We start from the raw sequence: 21880 nt of genomic DNA, 5'->3' as shown, positions 1-21880 counted from the left end.
TTAATTCAAGAATAATTCAAGCTTCACAGTCTGATCATTTCAACACCAAATAGAAGCATGTTTAATGGGAGATGTATAAATGCAGTTTAGTAATAATAATAAAAATTGCCTTGAAGATAAGACTAAAATAAAAACATTTCATGTCACCTATGGGCAGACATGTTTGTGTGTCAACTGACTTCTACTGACACTACTGATAACATTGGTGATTATTTCTTGTCCGCTATAGAATGTTTATATAGTAAACTGATGTTTAGTATCTGTAAATATAGAACTTTATTTGCTACTTCATGGGAAATGAAACAGGGTGGCACAGTGGTGAGGTGCTTAGCACTGTAGCCTTACAGGAAGCATGTCTCGGCTTTGGAGCCAGGCTAGGGCTTTTCTGTGTGAAGTTTGCATGTTCTTCCCGTCAGCATGGTTACTATAGTTTCCCCACAAAGATATGCAAGTGGTGGATGTGGATGGTTGCCTGTCTCCATGTGTTAGCCCTGCAATGGACTGGCAACCTGTCCAGGGTGTACCCTGCCCCTCGGCCTATGACAGGAGGGATAGAGTCCAGTGACCCTGTGTAGTGGAGATATCAAAGATAGGCACGGCTGTGGCACTGATTCAGTCTTTGAGCACTACAGTCACCCCGGTGTGTCGGCCAGAACACCACTTAAGGCCAAATTGTCCCAGAGTATGAAAGAAGAAGGGAGCTTGAGGTTCCGTTTGAGGCACTTTATTGTCACCAGTCAATTTCTGGGCCTGTAAACACAGTTGCGGGTGTACGTGTGTGTGTGTGTGTGTGTGTGTGTGTGGTTTTCTACAAAGGAAATAAACAATGGAAATAACGATAAAAAAGAGAATAGACAAGTAAAACACTCAAATACAGACATAATATAATACAGTTAACATAATCAAATATAAAGATCAGCAAAAATATAGCACACTTCAACTGCTCACACTATCCGGTCTTTAAGTGATGACGTGACGAATCCTACTTCCGGGCCTAAAGTAATCTGCGTTTAATGGCTTTTGTGTTGTTAACATGTTTAATGTTTTGTATTTTCTTCTATTTATTTAAGTTTGGTCTTTTTACAGCATCCTGCTATGCGATTACATTTGTTCCTGACCACCGAGAACACTCACGTTAACTTTTATTGAGTGGAAAAAAAGTTAGCTTGTTTATATTATGCTAACATAGCTGTGTTGCTAGCGGTCACATAGCACATCATTATATACCAGCTAGCCAAACTTCAGTAAGCCTACAAACATCACTGCTGTTTAGTTTTCTGTCTTCATTTATGTTGGAAGTGATAACAGAGCTGTACGTTTTAATTTGTTTCCAAAACCCCGCAGTCAGGATATGCTATATTGTATTTAGATAGAAGCTAGCGAGCTAACTTCCTGCTAACTTCTAACTCCGTTAAATGTCACAAATTCCATTTTCATGGATGCCTGGATGTTAAACTCAATTGTTACACCCGGTAGAACAGAACGCTGATCATTTTATTAAAGATGAAAGACTTTAGACAGTTTTTCAACTCTCGGTAATGCCATAGTGATCGTTTGATATGGACCTGCAGCGGAGTTTAGGCCCAGACACGGCTAGTGACGTCAGACTTAACGACTGGATATGCAGCTAAACAGCATCCAGTGGACAGCCTCTTCCTCCCAGGCTGTCCACTGCTGCATAAGCTCCTGAGGTGGGTGTGGGTCATCCCAACCCCTTTTCTTGTCCCAAAGATGGCAGATGATTACCTTCACTTTGGTTGTGTAGGGTAAGATGAACCCTAGGGGGTCGTACTGGCTGGCCAGGACCTTGTAGATATTGCGCATCGTGGGGACTGCATATGGAACTTGACGATGCTTGTAGCCTAGGACATCTGTGTGGAATAGCCAGCTCAATTCAAGGGTAGATTCTGGGGTATCTACCTTGTTCTGGGCCAGCCATAGCTCCACACTAGCAGAGCAGCTCTCTTCTGGAAAATGACTGATGACGTCACGTTTATTGCTGGCCCACTGTTGTAGGTCAAACCCTGCTGAGGCTAGGATGGCCCGTAACTTGTCGACAAGGTTCCTTGCCTCTTCCACGGTGGGGAAACTCTGAAGGCAGTTGTCCACATAAAAACACCTTTCGACTGAGAGTCTCACGTCATCATCTGGCTGGCTGTTATCCATGACTTGACGCTGCAGGGCGAATGTGGCACAGCAGGGGCTACACGTGGTTCCGAACGGGGGCACCCACCACTTGTAGGCTGCTGGAGGGCTCTCGTCGCCGATGTCTCGCCAGACAAATCTGAGCAGTGCACGATCTTCTGGTAAGAGACGAACCTGGTGAAACATGTCCCCACTCACTGCAACTGCATGCTCTCGAAAGCGTAATAGAACTCCCAGAAGCGACGCACGTAAGGATGGCTCACCATGTGATGAGGGATGTACCGCGCCTCCTGACCTTCTGTCACAGGTGTCCCAGAGTCCCACTTGATGATGGAGCCAGCCTTGATAAACTTCTCCATCTCCACCTTGTAGGCCTCAGCTCTTTCTGGGTCTTTGGCCAGCCTTCTCTCCACACCCCGTAGACGTGACATGATGGCGTCTTTAGTAGCCTGCGGTAAAGGCATCCCATTCCGGCGAAGCAGTGGGGGGGGCATAGCGGAGTATGCCTTCAACCTCTATTTGGACAGTTCTGGTGTCTAGAATGCGTATGGCCTCTTGGTCTTGCCTTGAACGAGTAACAAGCTTCTCGTTTCGGAATGGAACGATGTCAACCTGCCATAGTTTCTCCACATGTTTCATTAACTCACTGACCTGAGGTGCCACAGTTGTCAGTAAGCATTGCTGCGGTTGGGCAAGCTGGCCGACTATACTTGCTGGCCCTTGTAGCGCCTAGCCTGGTACGAATAGCAGCAGGCCCTCCTGGAGGTCCCAGCCTGACTGGTTCAACGGGGGTAACCAGATGGGGATGGTCACTGCCAATGAGTAGCAAAGGTTTCACATTTATCAAGGTGTGGATCGGAAGGCCAATCAGGTGCTTATACCTTTCTCTGAGTTGCTCCATGGGATAAGTGTGGCCTGCAAGTCCGATGCGTGCAGCAGTGAAGGCCCCAGCAATCTTGAACCTGGTCCTGGGCCTTGAGGGAGAGGAAACAGAGAACGACACTGACTCACCTCTGAGAGTCTGCACATCCTGCCTAATCGTGCGCAGTGGGACGTCCTCTGCGATCCCTTGCATGCCTAACTTCTCGGAAGCCTCTGGCAGAAGCATTGTCCTCTCTGACCCGTCATCCAGTACGGCGTAAGTGTTGATTGTTCGCTTGCCATAATGAATGCAGGCTTTGACGATCTTTAGAAGGACTCTGCAGCCTTCAGTGGGTCTGTCTAGATACAGGACGTCGGTCGCCGCCTTCGAGTCACAGCTCACCACCGCTGTTGTTGGTGACCCTTTTAGGTGTTCTAACATTGACATCATGCAGTACCTTGCAGGTGCTTCCCTTGGCAGAGGCTGCACGTCTTTCTCAGATTGCACTGGGCCGCCTGGTGTGACCGTGCGCAGCGCCAGCATATCTTGTTACTCTTTATCCACTCTGTTAGCTGGTCCTTTGTCAACTTGGATACCACTGTGCACTGACTGAGATAGTGCTCTTCCGTGTTTCAGAATGGACAGTATGGCTTGTTCTTACTGGCCACACCACCTGGCCTCACAGCCTGTGGCTTTGTCGTTACCTCCTTTGCACCATGAAGGACTGTGATGGATCTCTTACTCTGGCGCATCTCAGGCCTGGGTCACTGTTTCTCCTTTGTCCCTTTCACTGCTAGCTGCCCTTCAGAGTCTTGGCACGAGGACTCATACTTAAGCCACCCTGCGAGATCTGCCAAGGTATGCATCCTCACACCTTGTTGGAACATGCAGCGGCGGAACTCTGCTCTCTGCTCGGGGGGTAGTTTACTAAGCAGACGAGCAACATGTGAACCACAGTGTAGTTCCACTTCTCCTTCTGGGCCTAGTGTCCTTAACATCCCCACTAGTGACTGTACTTCCGGCGCCCCCCGTGTGCGGCAGCCTGTTACAGCAGCTCTGCTCATTCTGAGTTTCTTTCTTTCTTATCTTTTTTCTCGTAATTTTTTTATAACTAACATATTAGTAATTAGACTCTGCAACCATGTTCTACCGTTTTGTGCTAGTCCTGGTCGTTTTTCTCAGTTTATTTCTACTTTTTTCACCCGTGTCTGGGGACCCAGAGCAGAGATCCTTTGTTTACAGTAAGGATCAGCTGTTAGCGCTGAGTCCTGCAGCGGTACTGCCGGCGGACAGACCCGATATTCCCAGCGAGCTGAGGAGGAAAAGACGGGGGTGTCGTGCTGGGAAGGAGCGCCGTCGCCCGAGAAGGAGACGTTATCGACCATCTCTTCCTTCTGTAATTATTGGAAACGTAAGATCTTTGCCCAATAAGATGGATGAGCTCATGTCGCTAACCTGGTCACAGAGGGAGTACCGGCAATGTAGCATCATGATGCTAACGGAGTCGTGGCTAACATCGCTAACTCCGGACACAAGCGTGACACTACCGGGATTCCAGCTGCTGCGAGCGGACAGGACCAGAGACAGCGGTAAGAGGAAAGGAGGGGGACTGGCAGTTTTTGTGAACGACAGATGGTGTAACCCTGGGCACATCACTGTAAAAGAGCAACTCTGCAGCAGAGACATTGAGCTGTTAGCCGTTAGCATGCGTCCGTGCTACCTGCCCCGGGAGTTCTCGCATGTTATCGCGATAACAGCGTATGTCCCCCCCCTCGGCCAACGCGGATGCAGCCTGTGACTCTCTCCACTCTGTGGTCAGCAGACTGCAAACACAATCACCGAGAGCCCTTCTCATAATATCAGGGGACTTCAATCATGCCTCACTGGACTCCACACTGCCCACCTTCACCCAGTATGTGACCTGCCCAACCAGAGTCAATAAAACACTGGACTTACTGTATGCCAATGCAGAAGAGGCATACAGTTCATCACCTCTCCCTCCCCTGGGCAGATCTGATCACAACCTGGTGCACCTTGTCCCTGTGTATGAGCCCTTAGTGCGCAGGGAGCCACCAGCCACCCGCACAGTACAGAGATGGTCAGAGGAGAGCGAGGAGGCTCTTAAGGATTGTTTTGAGTCGACTGTGTGGGAGGTGATTTGTGATGACCACGGTGAGGACATCAACAGCCTTACTACATGCATTACTGACTATATAAACTTCTGTGTGGATAACACTGTACGGTGTTTCTCCAACAACAAACCTTGGATTACCCCAGAAATTAAAACCGTCCTCAAGCAGAAGAGGAGGGCCTTCAAATCCAGAGACAAAGAGGAGTTGAAAAGGGTGCAGAGAGAGCTGAGGGGACTGATAAGGAATGGGAAGGAGAGCTACAGGCAGAAGATGGAGAACCAGCTTCAACAAAACAACGTTGGTGAAGTCTGGAGAGGCCTCAGAACCATCTCGGGCCACAAACAGCAGAACTCTCTGCCTGGGAGGGATGTGAGATGGGCAAATGAACTGAATCATTTCTTCAACAGATTTGATTCAGCCATGAGGCAGTCTGCAACATCGGCTGCAGACCCCACTGCTGCTGTTCCACCTCAGACACTTCACACCTCCTCTATTCACCCTGCTCACTCCCCCCCACCCCCAACAACAGCATCCAATACACACTCAACACAAGGCTCCAGCCTGTCTCTCTCAACCACCCAGGTTAGGAGGGAACTGAGGAGGATTAATGGCAAGAAGGCAGCGGGTCCAGATGGCATCAGCTCGAGGGTCGTCAGGTCCTGCGCGGACCAACTGTGTGGGGTGATGGAGCACCTCTTCAACCTGAGCCTGAGGTTGGGAAGAGTCCCACAGCTCTGGAAAACCTCCTGTGTTGTACCAGTGCCAAAGACTTCACACCCCAAGGACCTCAACAGCTACAGGCCGGTGGCTCTGACATCCCACCTGATGAAGACCCTGGAGCGGTTGGTCCTGGCTCAGCTTCGGCACCTAATAAGCTCATCACTGGACCCACTTCAGTTTGCCTACCAGCCTGGCATTGGAGCGGATGATGCCGTCATTCACCTCCTACATCGTTCCCTCGCTCACCTGGAGACCGCTGGAAGCACTGTGAGAATCATGTTCTTTGATTTCTCCAGTGCCTTCAACACCATTCTTCCCTCGGTTCTAAAGGACAAGCTGGTGAACTCTGGAGTGGACCATCACCTCACTACCTGGATCCTGGACTACCTCACCGACCGACCACAGTATGTGAGGACTCAGGGCTGTGTGTCGGACAGGGTCGTCTGCAGTACGGGGGCCCCACAGGGAACGGTTCTGGCTCCGTTCCTCTTCACCATCTACACTGCAGACTTCTCCCACAATTCCACCCAGTGCTTCCTGCAGAAGTTCTCTGATGACTCTGCAATAGTCGGCCTCATCACTGATGGGGACGACAAGGAGTACAGAGGTCTGACCCAAGACTTTGTGGACTGGTGCCAGCTGAACTACCTCCAGATCAACGCCAGTAAAACCAAGGAACTGGTGGTAGACTTCCGCAGGCACAAGCATTCTCCACTGCAACCACTGAACATCCAAGGTATGGACATTGAGGCTGTGGACAGCTACAGGTACCTTGGTGTTCATCTGAACAATAGACTGGACTGGACTCATAACTCAGACGCCCTCTACAGGAAAGGGCAGAGCAGGCTGTACCTGCTGCGGAGACTCAGGTCGTTTGGAGTGGAGGGCCCACTCCTGAAGAAATTCTATGACTCTGTTGTGGCTTCTGCTATCTTTTATGGCGTGGTCTGCTGGGGCGGCAGCATCTCTGCTGGGGACAGGAAGAGACTGAACAGGGTGATCCGAAGGGCCAGCTCTGTTCTAGGATGCCCTCTGGACCCAGTGGAGGTGGTGAGTGACAGGAGAACGGCGGCTAAGCTGTCATCCCTGATGGACAACATCTCCCACCCCATGCAGCAGACTGTGACAGCACTGAGCAGCTCCTTCAGTGGGAGACTGCGGCACCCACGGTGTGGGACGGAGAGATTTCGCAGGTCTTTCCTCCCCACTGCTGTCAGACTCCATAATAAAGACTTTAACTGATCAAGCACACACATCCATACATATGCAATAATACTAAGTGCAATAATCCTTTCTGTCATTGTTGTATTTTTACTCAGTTGTATATAGTATTTGTATTTGTATTCTATTTTTATCTTATTGTATATTTATTTTATTTTATTCTACTGTATATAGTATTTTATTTTATTCTATTCTGTACAGTTGTGTACTGTATTTATTCTTATTGTATTCTAATTTTTGCCTCATAACTTTTGCACTGTCCACTTCCTGCTGTGACAAAACAAATTTCCCACGTGTGGGACTAATAAAGGTTATCTTATCTTATCTTATCTGGAGGGCAAATCTCTCAAATGCCGAGACGTCTCCACGCCTGATGTCAGGTTGTCATTGTCAATTTATCATTGAAGGCCTCCATAGTATCAGTGAAGGGTGTGGTAGAGTTGAGGTAAGCATCGGCTATTAATCTGGCCTCCTCTAGGTGCAGGTGATCAACCAACACTTGATACTTGAACAGCTTAGTCGCGTCCTTAAATGAACTTATATAAACTTATAAACACCAATAAAACTATTCTATGAACTTTGGGGCCTTTTATACACCCTGAATTAGATATGTGGAAGAAAATGGATGGATGATTAGTATGAAAATCTTCCTGCAGATAATGTGCATTGATATGAACAATATATATCTGACAGCTTGTTTGTTTTCCTCTAGGTCTCTGTATTTCTATTTCTATTTGTGTGCTTTTCTGACCGCAGGGCTGTATGTTGACAATGTGTCTGCCAGCACACATTTTGTGTCTTTCAGTGTGTACACTGCTGGGTTCCAGCTGTCTGAGTGGATAAGGCTCAATGAAAGGACAAATGCTACAGTGATTGTAACACACATGCACACACAGAAAGGCCGTGGGTACTTTACCATAATAGATAATGTCTGTGAGCACTGATTTAAAAAAAATAAATAAATAAAATAAGGGGTTGACAAGACCACAGGTTAGCTTTAATGAGATCTGCAACATGGAACAAGACATAATATCATGCAACATATCGTTATTAAAGAGGAATCTGTTTAACGGTAGTAGAAGGATGCATGGTTATTAAATTCAGACCCAGCAGCGCGTCTTGGTTCACTCAGTATACTTTTAATTTCATCTTGTCACATAATATAACACATCAAACGTGGGCACAGCCTGTTCAATAAACACAAGACAACAATCATTTGTGCACTGTGGTACTTAATGTCCTGATTTACTGTATACTCACTGTTATAATGCACCTTGGCTTTTCCTTAATTAATAGGAAACAGAAATACTGAGTTTTATTTATTTATTGTTTATTGTAGAAGTATGAACCCAAAATTCTCCTACTCAGAGTAAAACAACAGCCACCTGCGGATCCCAAGCAGCTCAGGAAAAAGCCTCGGAGCAGGAAGTCAAAGGATACGAAATGAAAACTTACAAAGTGCTTCCATTCGCATGACACAGACCTATAAAAGCTGACTGGTTAAAAGTCTCACAGGTGTTCACCTATTCTGTTCATCACAGGATATTTTCTGACACAGAGGAGAACATACTCACTTAACTCTCTGTAACACATAGAAAAAACAGTCGATTAACTAATTAAACTCCTTTAACATTCAGCTCCAATTAGTCTGAAACTCTGATTCACTTAGGCATAAGTCTTAGTCCTCAATAGATATACTTGCAGTAAAACCAACAAAATACAATACACAGTAAGGTTTCAAAAGTCAAAGCAAATGTGGCTACAAATGTAGCAAATGGGGGAAAATGTGCAGCAGATGACTTGGACCCTGTAAACATATAGTGAGCTTGTTAATATAACTGAGAAATTCCTGCAACAGCTGACGTTACAGAGGACCTAAATCTGTCTGTAGAAAAATATAGAGACACTCATAATTTGTCGATTTTTTTTTAGTGTCACTTTTGAACATAACAACTGCTTGCAATCTTGTGGTCTGTCATTTTTCTATCCTAATAGTTTGTGCCCCGACTTAGCAGTGTGAAAACAATGCACGCACACGCGCATGTGCGCGCGCACACACACACACACACACACACCGACTCAGTGCTTCACAATCCCAGCACTTTTCAAAGTTTGGTTGTCATAACACTTTCAAGTGAGTGCCACACATCCAGAGAACAATTTGGCCCCTCACATCCCAAATCGGAAAAAAAACATTAGAAGCATTAAAGTCAGACGTCACTCGTGCCCTGTGGTGTTTTTTTTTTTTTTTTTTAGTTTTAGCAGTGCTATGAGTTCACATACATACACAACAATGCACATGTACACACATATGGCGTTACACCATTCCACTCATCTACATGTGCATCGAGCATCATGTATAATACAATAACGCATGAACAATGGGAGGCAAGACGAGTCAAAGGAGCCAGCAGAAAAGTCAGCTCTGTTGAGGACTAAAGTGTATCTGAATGTAAAAGTTAAAACTTTCTCCCTTTTTGGTTTACTAAAATGGAATAGCTGAATGTGATTACACAGAAACTCCACAGGGTACCTTTAATCTCCATAAAGCTTCCTCATCGTGTGTAGGATCTCTGCCAGCTGTAAATAGCATGGATATTATGAGAACAAGCTGGCACTCTTTTACATGTACTGACACTGCGGTGGCGAAAAAATCTTCCTCCTGCAGCTCCTCCCAGGCCCCTCCTCCTTGAAGCAAGCTGCTTCGCTCTCTCCTCTGCATTGAAGAAGTCCGTGGTGGCCCTAAAGAATTCCAGTGAAGCTCTGTGGCTCCAGTTGATCCCGTGACTCTCCATCCCTCTGTTTGATGCAGCCACGGAGCCCACTGCACCCACAGCACCAGCATCATTCCCTTCAGATTGGGTGGAGAAACCGCAGTGACCTCCACGGTCAGTTAGGAGGAGAAAAAAATGTGGATTTGTTTCAAAAAGTTCCAAGGGGACTGTGGACTGGGCATCTCCACGGATAGGGTCATCCTTAGCACACACGCTCAAAACAGGAATGGCCACTTCATCCACATCTCTTAAGGGTTCATTGTGTTCCCAGTAAGCATCCCAGGTAATTGATGTATTGCTGCTACAGCCGTTTCCTGTTGGTGCTGCAGGTGTAGAGTCAGGATATCCAGGCTGACAAAACAGTGCTTCCTCCAGGCCACGCAAAGAATGGCTGGAGAACAGAGTGTCTGTCTGCAGGGTCTCAGCCAGCACGGTCCTGTATCTATCATTACAAGCACACACACACACACACACACACACACACACACACACACACACACACACACACACACACACACACACACACACACACACACACACAGAGGGATGGTTACAAAGACAAATGAAAAAACAGTAAATCAATTCTGAAGAGCTGCATGGGTCTCATACTCCTCATTGGCCTTGATTTGAGAAACTTTGCCATGGTCACGATGTCTCTCAGAATCAATGACTCAACACTGAGCGAGCTATTTGTTGCTACAGTGACATGACTGTTTCCTAAATTGTATGTGCCTCTCCAATTGAAGGTTTGTGAGTACTTATTTGTCTGTTTGTCACACAAGTCTCCTTCTCCCTTTCGGCCCACAAAAACATTGCGATTTTCCGTCTTAAAGGACATAATTTTAAGTTGTACTTCGAACCGGAGCCTTATTGAGCTCCTTTTTTTCTTCCCTTTGCAAGCTACCAAATATCATTAAAAGAAAACTTAAATTTTCATACAGTTGTATTTATAGAATTCTTTTATTTTGGTGTTGTGCTTTGTGTATGCCACATGATCACATGGCCTCATGACTTTGAGTGTACAATGCATATTTTACTCATTAGTATAGGTCAAATTTGTACATCCTGTGTCACAAACCCAAACATAGCACAAGCTCATGCTATGTTAATTTCAGCCACAGCATGCAAGCAGCTCAAATGAATTACCTTGTGACACAATGCCCTTATCCTTACATGGCTGCACTTTGACAATTTAAGCTGAATAAAACTGTTCCAGCACTGAATTCCTGAAATGTTACCGTGTATTTGGACAAATACACACTTTGTCTCGTCTTCTGTTGTTCTGGGGATGCAGCAATAAACCCCAAGAATAAGTCAGAATGGACAAGACAAATTAGCAGTCAAATAATTAGACGAGCTTCTTACATTATGGAGGATTTTACTTATTTAATCATCTGCCTTTTTTTGACTCGCTGTTGCGATATGGATATGCATAAATCATCATACAATACAAAATGTAGCCAAAGCTATAAAAATAAAACCCAAGTGGTAATATTGTGGAGTTAAGGCCACTGTTTTACTATCAGTCTGTCAATACACAGTTTTTTTCAGTCATGTGACAGACTCACTGCTCTCGTGGTCACAACATTACTCCATCTGGCTCATAGTGGACAGTACTGCAGGCCAAAAGTGTTGCTTTTTTCACCAGTCTTGAGTCTGGTGACTACTTGGATCTCTTGTGATCCATATTCTGACCCGGCAGCTTTATTTAAGTCCCTGAAAGTGACAATATCTCTCCTAGACCTGCAGTTCGGTGCCAGGATGAAAGATGTCATCCTGGCGTAAAGTATAGACAGGTACATGTATTTTGATCTGAATGGGTAAATAATGTCACCGTCTGGGAGGTGAAGAACTAGAAATTGTTCATCATTAAAGCAAAGGTAAGTAATACATAGCAAGCTTAAACAAAGCTACATGTAAATCTTACAATTTGTCAACTTGAACATTTACAGTGTAGGGCCAGAAAAGTTCTGGTAGTATAAATTTTTCACATTAATGTCATGTCATGACAGTAAAGCTGACTGATTATTTTCCAGTGTCAGGTAGGAAACATTTCTATGAGCTGCCACTAACAGCGTGTGTCGCTGGCCCTTCTGGCAGCTGTAAATAAACATTGATGTATGCATCTGATAGCACAGCAACTATCTGATATTTCGGCTAAGTTCAATTTGAAGACATTCAAATAATGGCTGGAGTGCAAAGGACTACTTTTGCCCATGAGGTGGGCATGTCCCAGTAGTTTTGACATCATGTAAAAACTATGGATAACTGGTTCTTATCCCCCCCCCCCCCCCCCCCTCTCTGTACCTGCTGAGACATATTTTCTGGTACAGCACCAACGCCCCCTGCAGAGGCCAGCACAGCCCACTCTCAAACCAGCTCTGGCAGCGGAACACAGGAGACAGGCAGACAGCCGCCGTCACGTAGCTTGAAGATCCACACTCCCCCAGGTAGGACAGCAGAAGGCCCGACCCTGAGCTCTCGCTCACTGCATACAGTCTACCCGCAGGCTGCCGGTAGCGAATGTAGCGCACAGCCTCTCGTAGATCTGCAGGATCACCAAACTGCTGCAGTTTCACGGTTGTAAGTGGGCAGCTGTTGTGGTTGCGGCGATTGAATACCACGGGAAGGTAGCCATGGGACAGTGCCATTTCACACAACTGTTGAAAGAAACAAAGCAGATTGATTGATTATTTATTTATTTATACACACACACACACACACACACGAGTAGAAAACTTTTTTAGAACACAGCATCTTCACAGCTGTAACACACAAACATGAATAACATTACTTTTATTGTATGGAAAAAAAAACTATTACTGTAGGAAATCAGAACATGGTAAAACTAAGAAAGCTTTGCTTATTAAGTGTCCATTAATTAAGTATCTAACTTTGCTTAAAGTGCACACGACTGTCTTACAGCATAGGTTTAACTATCAGCTCCCAACAGCACACATCAATGCTCAGATACACTTAAAACAGCTACAGACTATACAGGCTTAAGTTAGCATATTAAATATAAAGTAAATGACAGTACAATTAGAAAAAGACAGCGGAAGAATGGGTTATGCATCTGTAGGTTCTCCGTCATCCAGGACATGGTAGTCTTAAGACTTTGAAAAGAAGGTAACTGGACTTCTCCAAGGTTATTTTAAAAAGTTTTCACCTCTCATCTAAAAGGCTTCTCCAGTTTTAAAACAAGAACTACAGCACCATGTTTGGAGAAAAGCAACCACAGCCTATCAGCACACACACCTCATACCAACTGTCAAGCATAGTGGTGGAGGTGTGATGATATGGGCTTGTTTTGAAGCCACAGGACCTGGGCACCTTGAACTCACAGAGTCAACCATGAACTCCTCTCATCTGAAGTTGTATTCTAGATTCAGATGTGAGGACATCTGTGCAACAGCTAAAACTTGGCCCAAACTGGTTCATGAAGCTGTGGCGGGAGCTTAAACATGGAATTATATTTGTGGTAAAATATAATTATGAGCAAAGTATTTCACCTCACAAGCACAGGCACAATGCTGCTTATGCAATCCTATAAGGATCTGGGAGTTCAACTGGATCACGAGCTGGAGTGCTCAGCTAACACTGACTTCTACGAAGGCTCAGATCATTCAATGTATGCAACAGGCTGCTCTACATGTTTTATCAGTCTGTTGTTGTGAGCACCATCTTCTTTGCTGTGGCGTGCAGGCATCGAAGCAAAGGACGCAAACAGACTGAACAAACTCATCGGCAGAGTCTGTTCTTGGCATGAAGCTCGCCACCATGGAGGAGGTGATCAGTGACAGAATGCTGACAAGACTGCGGGCAATCATGGACAATGACTCCCACACTTGGGACAAGCTGAAGAACAGTTTCAGCAACAGCTTCCTTGAACTATCTGAAAGAACATTAAAGGAGGTCATTCCTTTCTGCTGCTATCACACTCTTCAATTCATCGACTTGGGTCAGGTCCACACGTGTGGAACAGAATTAATCACGCCTCAATGCATCCTGTCACTCTTGTACACCACAAGATATATTTACATGCGCACTTGTCTTTTTATATTTATACCTATATCTCTATATTTATCTATTCATCTTAATATTTATCTATCATTATCTCTGTTTCTACCCTCATTTTATATAAGTGCTTGATGTTTGTTGTATATTTGCTGCTATGACAACCCAATTTCCCTCTGGATTAATAAAGTCTCTCTGATTCTGAATTAAATTCCTCACATGTAAATTCAATAACATACACAGGTAGAACTCAGCAACCAACTACACAGAGAATCCATTACAAGAGTATCCACTTGACAAGTGCTACAGCAGATTCACGCTCTTGCAGGCAGTGCTCGCTCTAATCAGACTTCTCATAGTGATTTCAAACGAGTAATTCCACAACCTTTGTGACTGAGACATTCAGATTATACCCTCAAACGAAATGACACTATGACAGCAACATAATTGCTCTTTAATACCATATCTGTTCACAATTTAACAAATAAACTTTGCTGAATTAACTGCCAATAGTTATTTTTTTGCGGCGTAATGACGGAAATACTGACATCAATGGATGGACTTTAATGCTTCCGTTGGACTCTGCCCTCCAAACTGTCAAAATTTAGACTGATCAGAGAAAGCAGAATTCAGCTTTGAGAGCACAGTTGCTTGTGAGAGCAATAACACTTTATTTCTTTATTTATGGTACCATGATTGCATCAGTTTGCACAGGTATTTGCCCATCTAGGGCCCACAAAGAGGTTTTCAACCAAAGCAAATGTGCCTCTGTGCAGTCCTCCAAAATCCCAAATGCATTCTGCTCAATATGACGGCGATGCTGTCCACCATTATAAGCTTTATGAACAGGGAAGGCTGTGACAGTGGAGTTGACTAGGAATGGAAGAAGCATGAAGAAAACCTAATCAAGGCTTTTAAAAAAAGAAAAACACCATAAGAAACACAGACAGTGGCTGCAGTGGACACTTAATTGTTTTTAACACAGCATTTCATTTCAGCTTTTTGAATGTAGAGATGGGAATAAACTCAATAAACTCAGTAGCTCACTTCCTTTCAATTGCTGCTCTTCTTGGCAGTTGGATCCGCTTATCAGTTCCAATTGCACTTGTGCAACAATCAGCTGATTTTAGTTTGTGAAGGGAGGATGAAAATAGTGACAGTCTACAGCGTGGATATGGACATTACTTTTATTTTTATTGAAAAAAAATGTTGCAGATTTTGCAACAATGTTGCCGATGTAAAGCGCAAACATCTGCATTTGCAAGCACCTGCACAGACAGCATGCTAACGCTAAACTAGCTAAGAACCCAGAGTGATGTTAAAGCTGAGTGAAATTGGTGTGTGGAACTTTACCCTATAAGTTGATATTGTTAACTAGTGTTTGGTTGTTGTAACCGGGTATTGTTAACTATGAGGCAGCGTTTTTCAGGTCATTTTACGGAGAAAACATATTGTACTATAAAGAAAAGTGTTCTGTGTAAGATTACATTATTTTCTTTGATTAACATTGGACATAATATAGAGGGAAAATACCTGCAACACACACTAAGATTTGACCACATAACGTAATTTATTCTAGACAAATGTCATGTTTTTGATAGACTCTCAAAGCTGAGCCAATGAGAATTGATAAGGAATCAAATCGAAACGAGATTTAAAAATGGAACAAGAATTGCTAAATTTGATCAATTCCCATCCCTATTTGTATGTTAGAACTTCTCTCTTCTCTGCAGCTTGCTGACAGACCAACAACATCACCAGCAGGAGCCCACAGATGGACTGTATGACATATTTATGACATAGTCCCCGTCTGACAACAGACGCTCTTTGCAGGTAGATGGACTGTCTGAGCATGCAAAAGGACTGCAAACAGGCAGACATGCAAACATAATTTCCCCATTAACCTGCTGCAATGCTCACCAAACAGACACTCTCACGTGCATGATGAGTTTTTTTTTGGCTGCTGAGATCTACACATGCAGGTTGTTGAATTTATGTGCAAGGAATTTAATTGTGCATACCGCATTAAATAGCTGCCCCTGTGCAATAATATTATTTGCTCATGATTATATTTTTACACGCCAATTTTTACACAAACATAATTTGAGTTATTGCTGCTACAGGTTGGTCTACAACTTACTGAATCACGGGTTATTCTTAGTTCTCTAACTTTCCTTTTCACATGACAAACAGACAACATCAAAAAATAGTGAACCTCTTCGTCTTCATTTATTACCCTGGAAAAAAAAATGACTGTGATTTAACTCTGGGAAGGTTTTGATTCAGAGCAGATCACAAATGACGAGTGATTTTCTAAATTACTGTGAAAAGCTCTCCATGCAGAGAGGGACTGAAAATGAGAAACTGCTGCAGTCTAGTCTCTAAATATTACCATTAGACCAAATGACCCATTATGTTGTCTGGAAGCACAGGGAGAAGATTTGTCTTCCCTCTAAATCTGCAGTGCTTCTAATCCTTTATCTCAGCACAAGAGAAGGAGAGTGCACAGACACACAGAGGCTTGTGACTCGGGACGACGGTGAGATTATTGTACATTTTGTGCAAATAAATGGCTGGATTTTAAATGACCTTTCACTTTAAATCTTCAGGAATCCCAACGGGCTGCGGGAAGAGCATTAAATATTTACCAGCTGAGAAAGACTGCAGTAGCAGTTTTGCCACTTCTTCGTTGTCTATATGAAAAGAGGATTTACTGTGCCAGACACATTACTAGGTCAGTGCTGCGCTGAGTTCTTATACCAGAACATCACTCATTTGCTCATTCATTAGCCTCTTCCTCAAATCATCAGGATTTGAGAGGAGCACACAGGAGAAAGGACTATTCACATATGAATATAAATCACTTCTGGGTTCAGTTAAATTCCTGGTGATGCAGAGAAACGCAGAGCGATCTTACGGTTTCAGCAGCATATTAGAGCTGTGACAAACAATGAGCGCTCCAGCTGTGATTAAATTAGGAGAACTGCCCGCCTACTAAGGTATTTTCCAGTCGCACAGTGTAAACAAACATCAGACGGTGCAGTTTACCCACAATAATGATAAAAAAAAGCTTTATCATTAAACCTCAAAAGGACTTGACGTTTTTAGCCTCAGCATTACCATTTGGTACTTGATCACGAAAGATTCTGTGATTTTAAAGTCGCTGCAAAGCACATGTCAGATCAAATGTACATGTTCTAGTTTGTGGGGATATATTATACTAACACTATGCAGTTGGTTTTGTTAGAGATTTAAGTTTAATTGTACTGCAACAGCCACTCCAGCACTTTTTGGCTGGTGCTGATAAACTGTCAGCTCCGTGACAAATTCCTCCACCCAGGGCTGCACACACTGCGCAACACCCCTTGTCCTCACACAGCGACAAAGACATTAATACCAGAAGGCTTCTAAAGGTCAGCGGTGCTCACATTCAATTAGGAATGCTACTTGATCAAAAGCCCTTCAGAGGCAACAACAATGTGTCCGCTGGTTAACAGTTTGCTATAATACTATTCAGCAGTCACATGTACAGAACGTCAACACAAATTTTTGCTGCAATATATTACCATGTTGCCGTTTATACCGCCATTCACTTTAGGCTATTAGTTTTAGACGTTTAAATCAAAAATAGAAATCTACAATTTAAAAAAAAAGTTGTTGCATTTGTTATGTATTAATCACGATTTCTGGTGTCCTGGTTTATTTAAATGGTTGGCAGTTTTATGACCAACTATTTGTATGAACTCTAATCAAAGGAAAGGCTGTTTCATATTAATTGTTTGGAGTAAAACACACAAACAGTAGAGAAACAAAAGCCTGTGTTGCTGGAAGAAATGGGTGAGTTTATGATGCAACTGCGTTGCTTTACAAAAACCAATGCAAGCAAAGCGTGAAACTGATTTGTGGATGTAACGTTGCATTAAATCGAGAACTTTGTGAATGGTTCTCAGAAAGTTTTAATTTCCACCCTTTCCAATTTGTTATGTTCTGTACAGTATATAAAATTTAAGTATAAAATAAAGCAGTCTGCATTGTTCACTTACACATGCACTGGTTACTTCATTAGGCACCAGTGCTTTACAGCCACCTGGCACCAGCTCAGTGCATTTAAGCACGTAGACATGATCAAAACGACCTGCTGAACTTGAAACTGAGCAGCAGAATAGGGAAGAAAGGTGGCTTAAGTGTCTTGAATGTGGCAGGGCTGGTGCTGCCGGAGGCGCTGATCTGAGAAAGTAGATCAGCAGTTCACAAACTGCTGATCTACTGGGATTTTCCCACACAGCCATCTCTAGGATCTACAGAGAATGGACTGAAAAAGAGAAAATATGCAGAGAGCAGCAGTTCTCTGGGTGAAAATGACTTAGTGATGCCAGAAGTCAGGGGAAATGGCTTGAACCTGATATGAAGGCAACACTAACTCAAAATACCACTTGTTACAACCGAGGTATGCAGGAGACCATCTCTGGACAAACAACTTGTTGAAACTTGAAGCAGATGGGCTATGGCAGCAGAAAAACAACATGCATGGATTCATCTTCCCTTGTATCAGCGGTTCAGGCTGCAGCTAGTGCAACGATGTGGCACCAGCTGGTATTACCAAGGCGCACTTACTGAAGAAGCCATTGAGGTTATGTGCGCATCTTTATACATATCTTGACATATGCACATCTTACACCTTTAAAAGATGGAAATCAGATTTTTGCAAGGACAACTCAGGTTGAGCAGTTTGGAGACAAACTTTGGGAGTCACGGCTGAGATGGTTTGGACTCTCTCACTGCTCTGACACTATAAATTATAAAAACTGATGGGGGAGACGGAAAACAGATCCATGATCAGGTTTTTTTTTCTTGTGAAAAAGACAGTAAAGTATTTGATGAACAGTATGCTCAGGATTTTGGCACATTTATGCAGTGCTTGTCATATTTTGTTTAATACTGCTGGTTAGCTTTTTGATAAACATACTCTTTTTCCAGAATCGGGAATGTTGAGGTTTTATTGCATCCCTCACTGACAGAATCATGAGTGTTGATATTAAAAATTTCCCCACTTTTACTGAGCAAGTGCTACGCAGCTATTCCATCCAAGACGTTCGTAAGCTGAAAGCTGCTTTTTTAACAGTAACATAAAGAAATGGTTAAAAAAATGTAAGTGATAAAGTGTAGTTTACATGTAACCAAAACATTATCTAAACCCCCATGTAGTGCATTTCTCCATTGCTGCACCAGGCCAAGAAATAAACCACAGTAAAGTATTTCTTAATTTCAGTCTCACAGTTTAAGCAAGCAAGATGCAACTTGTTAACTGGAAAGGTTTATGAGGACTGGTGGGAGTTAGTTTCCACTGTTTCCAAGGCAAAACAGCCACCAGCAACTACCAGCAGCTGGGTATGAGGTATGCAAGTACATTTAAAACTCTGACCTGAATATAAAGGCAGTAAAAAGTAATAGATATGATAAACAATGTTTAATGCATATGAACCGTACCAGAATGAGAGAGACGAAAGAGGTCTAAGACAAACTGTGAGTAAAAGTATGAATAATTGATGAAGAGGTGGTTCATTCATAAATTCATAAATCCCTGGAATGGGATGCGTTAAAGAGGAGGCGACAGGAACCACAAGCCCATAAAAGAATCTACATGTTCCTTGGTTTCAGTCTTGTGTGACAGATATAGATGCATGGTTGTGTTTGAGCTCTTTTTATCTTTGCCTCTCCCTCCCACACACAGAGACTGTGACTGCTTTATGCATAGTGAGTCTCACCAATAGCAGAAGCAATCTTAATTGGTGCACATCCCTTGTGGTGCCTCAGTTTCCAGCCCACCCAAGCGTAAATGACCGGGTTCATTGTAAATACTGTATTCTGATAATGGGTGCCAGTAAAAAAAAAAAAAAAAAAAAAAAAAAAAAAAAAAAAAAAAAAAAAAAAAAAAATGCATGCTGCACCGATCACTTACTCTTCATCTCTACATCATTCAGAGGCTTTTCCTTGTGGTAAAGCTGTAGGCTGCACTCTCCGTTTTCTTTGCTTCTTCTTATTTCTTCCTTATTGTCACTCTCTATCCTTTCCTCTTTTTTTTAAAGAGTTGCCCTAGTTTAATGTCAGGCACATTTGATTTTCCAGTATTCCTGCAGACTTGTCATTTCTGACACAGGGCTGACAGTAAGCCTGTGAGTGCTTTACACACAAAGCTAACAGTATGAAATGAAGCATGATACCAGGTGGCCAGAACGGTGAATGAACCAACAAGCGTTCATGTGGAGCAGCACTTGCACTTCCCCGGCCTTCACAAGTCAAGCGATGCTTTGTAATCCCTCACTCAATTACCTCAGTGTATTGAAAGAGCAGTTGAAAGACTGGCGCAGCCACTGCATCTGCTCTTTTCACTGCTCTGCTCTTTCCTTTCAACTCAACTTGCCATGGCTTGAGCTCAAATGGCTATTTGGCGTCTTCTCTTTTTAATTAAGATGGCAATTCACTGTGCAAGGGTGTGCATTAAAAATTACCTTATTTGTTTCTGGTTTTATTTTATTTTTAATCATTTGCCCAGCTATTTAGCTCTTGAAATACTCAAACTGCTACACTTGTATTTTTGATGCAAAAACCTCCCCCAAATAAGACAGAACGAACTCCCAAGCGACTGCTGTATTTACATCACGTTGGTTTATGCTGTAACACTGATAAGAGGAACAGGGCATCTGTAAAAGTTCACAACACAAGTTGAGATTCATCTGCTGGGGACTTCAGCCATTTGTATCTGCTTCTGTCTCTAAAGCAGATACAAATGGCTTCCTGTTGTCAATACGCTGTATACAAACTACTAGCCTCCTCTTTGTTCCACAATATACTTCTTTACACTCAGTTAAGTTTTTATTGACATGCCGATAACGCACGAGTTACCTTCAGGACATTTCTAGTGATCTTCCCAAAAGAGTTTGGAATGATGAGAAGAACCGGACTGGTGGAGTGACTCGAAGTCCTGCGACGTTTCTGGTAGGATGGCACAGCCCAGTCCAAGGCCACCACTCCGTCATCACTTAGCTGCAGGTTATCTCGCACAAACTGGACCGGGCTTTCGTACGGCCAGCACGCCTCGTAAACACTCTGGAGAAAGGCGCTGGCCCGCCATGTCCAGCCGACACACGGTGAGTAGTTACTGAAAGTCCAGCAGTGCTTCAGCAGGTAGTTTGCCAGCGCGGAAGGTTTACATATTAGCGCCACGGTGCGTTGCTTCTCACCGGTCAAAGCGCCCACGCAGGCCGACTGGGCATCGTCGCTCCCCTCTCGCTCCGAGACGCACTTCTCCGTCTTGCCTTTCGCCACCTGCTGTAAAATTCCAAATCTCTGAAGCAAAGCATCGCGCTGGCTCTCGGTACAGAAATATTTGGAGCCTGGCCAGATTGAGACCACCAGGATCACAAAGCACAGAGCCAAAAGCCATTCCAGCATTGGCACGGTTCGGGATGAGCAAAATGCGACAACGCGAACACTTTCCACTTTATATTCTACATTTGCATATTGCAAATTAGTTAACAGAAAGATTAGCCGTCTTGCACCTTGCTGCTTTTGTCTGTTGGTGCTCAACTCCTCAGTTAAAGCTTAGTGCTCCCTCCGGTGCCAAAGCGCACGAGTCCCCGGTCATTACAACCGCGCGGTCCCGATTACGCAGCGTTTCTGTCATTCCAGCTCCCACAACAGAGGCTAGTTAATGCCTTCAGTTGTGATTATCTAGCTATAAAACACGCAGGGACAGTTCCGTTCACTTATCCACACTGCACTTTCCCGACACCAGCGCTTCCACCCAACAGTCTATAGCGCGAGAAATATCCGTGAGCAACGCGCTGCTGGAAACGCCCCCCACGATGGGTCCCATTAAGACCAACCCCTTATAGGGGAGAACAGGTATGTGTGGTTATCTGTGCTGTTATTTACTCTCCCATGAAAATACTTCCTGTAAACAACGATTTAAAAAAAAACCCAACAACAAACAAACCCGTACACTTCGT

General features: G+C 43.9%; 1 protein-coding gene across 1 annotated transcript; it reads right to left on the bottom strand.

Annotated features, from left to right (window-relative positions):
- Positions 1-9221: 9221 nt before the first annotated feature.
- abhd15a (abhydrolase domain containing 15a) lies at positions 9222-21679 on the bottom strand. The gene is made up of 3 exons (XM_085380738.1): positions 20775-21679; positions 12162-12514; positions 9222-10296 (listed from the first exon to the last, which is right to left on the bottom strand). Exons 1-3 carry the CDS (start codon positions 21321-21323, stop codon positions 9636-9638), a joined length of 1563 nt encoding a protein of 520 aa, XP_085236864.1. The 5' UTR covers positions 21324-21679; the 3' UTR covers positions 9222-9635.
- Between the last annotated feature and the right edge of the window lie 201 nt (positions 21680-21880).

Source organism: Rhamphochromis longiceps, linkage group LG14 (assembly GCF_057381845.1).
Source record: "Rhamphochromis longiceps isolate RC_006_pf linkage group LG14, R_longiceps_female_GT1.1, whole genome shotgun sequence".
In the NCBI taxonomy this organism is placed as follows: Eukaryota; Metazoa; Chordata; class Actinopteri; order Cichliformes; family Cichlidae; genus Rhamphochromis; species Rhamphochromis longiceps.
The sequence above is the reverse complement of the archived record's forward strand: the minus strand, read 5'-3'. Positions and strand labels throughout refer to the sequence as shown.

Excerpts from the sequence above, each read along its gene's own strand:
- abhd15a (XM_085380738.1), bottom strand. The coding sequence starts at position 21,323 with ATGCTGGAATGGCTTTTGGCTCTGTGCTTTGTGATCCTGGTGGTCTCA. Across the intron at positions 12,515-20,774 it reads TCACTAGAAATGTCCTGAAG|TTGTGTGAAATGGCACTGTC; the intron begins GTAACTCGTGCG and ends TTCTTTCAACAG. Across the intron at positions 10,297-12,161 it reads CAGAAAATATGTCTCAGCAG|ATACAGGACCGTGCTGGCTG; the intron begins GTACAGAGAGGG and ends TTGTAATGATAG.